At 39.8% G+C, this 3,490-nt stretch overlaps 1 protein-coding gene across 1 annotated transcript; it reads left to right on the top strand.

Annotated features, from left to right (window-relative positions):
- Positions 1,426-3,265, top strand: LOC110268501 (zinc finger BED domain-containing protein RICESLEEPER 2-like). Its single transcript, XM_021114728.1, has 3 exons — positions 1,426-1,533; positions 1,624-3,057; positions 3,143-3,265. The coding sequence occupies exons 1-3, from the start codon at positions 1,426-1,428 to the stop codon at positions 3,263-3,265; spliced, it is 1,665 nt and encodes a 554-aa protein (XP_020970387.1).

Below are 3,490 nucleotides of genomic sequence, written 5' to 3'. Positions count from 1 at the left end.
CAAGATTTTGAACCCGCCAAAACCGCCAAAAACAGCGGGTCGGGACGAGATTTTGAACCCGCCAAATTTTAAAAACCCGCCAAAACCGCACCGCCAAAATCGCGGGCCAAGGCGGGGCGGGGCGGACTGGCCCGGCGGGCTGACATATTGTTTTTTTAAGGGTAATTTCGTAAATTTGCAAGTGATATATAAATAGAAAAATTAGGTTTTCCTTCTCCTCCTTCCCACAAACAGCCGAACCTAGCCCCCTTAACCCTTCGTTCCTTACTAGTTACTCCTTTCCCTGACCGGCGACCCTGACTCCCTGAAATGCCAGAGACGGTGAGACCTCAGACCGACGGACCCTGACCCCCGGCTTCATCCTTCAACAGCTCAGCTCCCTCGTCTGTCCTCACTCCTCGGCAGACCCACACCCGTGACACCCACACCCACACGGTGCTACTGTGGACTGCAGAGCTGCCTTGCCTCGGTGCCTCCTGCTCAGCCTGTCAGCCACACCCACACGGCAGACGGCACACCCACACGGCCACACCCGACCTAACGCAGTAACGCCGGTCACTCAGCTCAGCCACACCCACACCCCCGCCGGCCAGACCTTTCGCTGACCCACTCCCTCCTCACTCGCTCCTCCTCACTCCTCAGCAGCTCGGCTCCCTCCTCACTCGCTCCTCCCAGCGGCGGCCTTTCCTCACTCGCTCCTCTCTGGCGCCTCTGCCTTTCGCCTTCCTTTCTCTCCTCCTGTCGTCGTCGGCAGCTTTGTCTCGTCGGTGCCTCTGCTCGGCGGTTCTGTGACTAGCGGACTCCTGGAATCGCTCCTCTCTCCTCCTCTTTCTGCTCGACGGCTCTGCCATTACAGTAAGTGATTTACATTTTCCATGTCAATTTGTTCAGCCTGATTTGAGTTTTCTGCAACTGGGTATTATTGTTTGAATATTATTTTTCTGCCTGATTTGAGTTTTCTGCAGCTGGTTATTATTGTTTGATTATGTTTGAGTATTGTTTTTCTGCCTGATTTGAGTTTTCTGCAATTGGATATTATTGTTTGATTATGTTTGAATCTTTGAATATTGTTTTTCTGCCTGATTTGATTGTTTCTGCAACTGGGTATTATTGTTTGATTATGTTTAAATATTGTTTTTCTGCCTGATTTGAGTTTTCTGCAACTGGGTATTATTGTTTGATTATGTTTGAATATTGTTTTTCTGCCTGATTTGAGTTTTCTGCAACTGGGTATTATTGTTTGATTATGTTTGAAACTTTGAATATTGTTTTTCTGCCTGATTTGATTATGTTTCTGCAACTGGGTATTATTTAGTTAGTACTAAATTACTTATTTATTATGTTTGATTATTGTTTGAATATTTTTTGACTGATTTAAACATTTTCATGTATTGAGATTATTTAGATTGAGCTGTTGATTCTGCAATGGATAATTCTGTCTCTATGGAAGTTGATGGTGGGAATGCAACACAAAATCCTGAAAATATGGAAAGATCTGAAACGACTGAAGATATTAAAAAGAAAAAGACGAAGGCAACAACATCTGATGTGTAGAGATATTTCACAAAGCTTGTACCTGGTGATGATGGAATAGATCGTGCTCAATGTGATGGATGCAAACAGAAGTTTAAGGCTGGTGGTAAACAATATGGGACATCGACACTTAAGCGTCATTTGGACAGGTGCGTGAAAATAGACTTCGAGGATATTGGTCAAACTTTGATAGAAATGCAAAATAAAATGGGGGCTCTCGAGATAGATAATCATGTATCGCGTGAGATGTTTGCTGCCTTTGTGATTGATTGTGATGTTCCCTTTTCTATTGTTGATAATCAGAAATTTAGGAATTGGGTAAAATACATCAGTCCAACTCTAGGCCTAATTACTAGAAATACTCTTAAGGATGATGTGCTGAAAATTTACTTAAGGGAAAAAGATAAGCTTAAAAGTACTTTATTAGCCATTCCTAATAGAGTTTGTTTGACTTCTGATTTGTGGACATCCATCACTACAGAGGGTTATTTATGCCTAACTGCTCACTTTGTTGATTTGAATTGGAAATTGCAAAGTAAAATTTTGAGTTTTTGTCATATGCCTCCTCCTCACACGGGATTTGAATTGTCTTCCAAGATTTTTGAGCTTTTAAATGAATGGGAAATTGAAAAGAAGATTATGACTCTTACACTAGATAACGCATCTGCTAATGATACATGCCAAGATCATTTGAAAAGTACATTAAATATGCATGATTGGTTGTTGTGTGATGGGGAGTTCTTTCATATTCGATGTTCTGTTCCTATCTTGAATCTTATTATGCAAGATGGATTAAAAATTGCTCATGATGCACTGGATAAGATTAGGGAAAGTGTGAAATATGTAAGGGGATCAGAGAGTAGAATGATAAGGTTTAAAGAATGTGTTTCAGCGATTCAGGGTTTGACTTTTACAAGTGGGTTGCATCTAGATGTTACTACTCAATGGAATTCTACGTACATTATGCTCGAAAGTGCTATCAACTATCGGAAGGCCTTTGAGTATTTGAAGGCAACCGACCATGCTTATAAGTATTGTCCTTCGGTTGATGAATGGAGGAGAGTTGAAAAGATATGTGAATTTTTATACCCCTTTTATGAAACTACTAATTTGATTTCTGGCACATCTTACCCTACTTCAAATTTGTATTTTCTACAAGTCTATCATATTCAATGTGTTTTGATGGGAAGTTTGAGAAGTGAAGATGAGCTTCTAAGGAGCATGGGAGAAAAGATGATGAACAAATTTAAGAAGTATTGGGAAAAGTATAGTGTCATTCTTGCATTTGGTGCTATTCTTGATCCTAGACTTAAGATTTCTACTTTAGAGCTTATGTATGAAGAGATTGATGTTGAGACTGCAAAAGGGAAGGTGGAACATGTGAAAAAGAAATTATACAAGATTTTTGAAAAATATGACAAGAATTCTCTTCCAACTGTTCAAGCACAAGGACCTAGTAATCAATCTTCATCCATGGCCTATACCCCTGAAAGTGCAAGCAAGAAGCGACTTGCGATTGTTGGCGTAAGTAATGTCTAACATATTTAAATTCTCTTATTAATTGTCATTATTCTATCCTAACAAGATGTGATTATTTCTATTTTGATAGAAATTGATGAAACGTAACCATCAAGCTGAGGTCTCTAGTGAAAAGAATCCACTTGATACATACTTGGAGGAGCCACTTTTGTCAAAGAATTGCTTTGAAGATTTAGATGTTTTGGAATGGTGAAAATTATATGAGAGTCGTTATCCGAAGTTATCAATCATGGCACTTGACTTATTGAGTATTCCAATTACTACGGTTGCATCGGAATCTGCCTTTAGTATTGGAGCTCATGTCATTAACAAATATAGAAGTCGAATGTTGCCAGAAAATGTTGAGGCTGTGATTTGTACTCGCAATTGGAATAAAGGCTTTGTTGATAGTAATTACATTGTTAGTTACTAATTTAAT

This window comes from Arachis ipaensis, chromosome B10 (genome assembly GCF_000816755.2).
Source record: "Arachis ipaensis cultivar K30076 chromosome B10, Araip1.1, whole genome shotgun sequence".
In the NCBI taxonomy this organism is placed as follows: domain Eukaryota; kingdom Viridiplantae; phylum Streptophyta; class Magnoliopsida; order Fabales; family Fabaceae; genus Arachis; species Arachis ipaensis.
The sequence above is the reverse complement of the archived record's forward strand: the minus strand, read 5'-3'. Positions and strand labels throughout refer to the sequence as shown.

Excerpts from the sequence above, each read along its gene's own strand:
- LOC110268501 (XM_021114728.1), top strand. The coding sequence starts at position 1,426 with ATGGATAATTCTGTCTCTATGGAAGTTGATGGTGGGAATGCAACACAA. Across the intron at positions 1,534-1,623 it reads TTAAAAAGAAAAAGACGAAG|AAGTTTAAGGCTGGTGGTAA; the intron begins GCAACAACATCT and ends GGATGCAAACAG. Across the intron at positions 3,058-3,142 it reads AGCGACTTGCGATTGTTGGC|AAATTGATGAAACGTAACCA; the intron begins GTAAGTAATGTC and ends CTATTTTGATAG.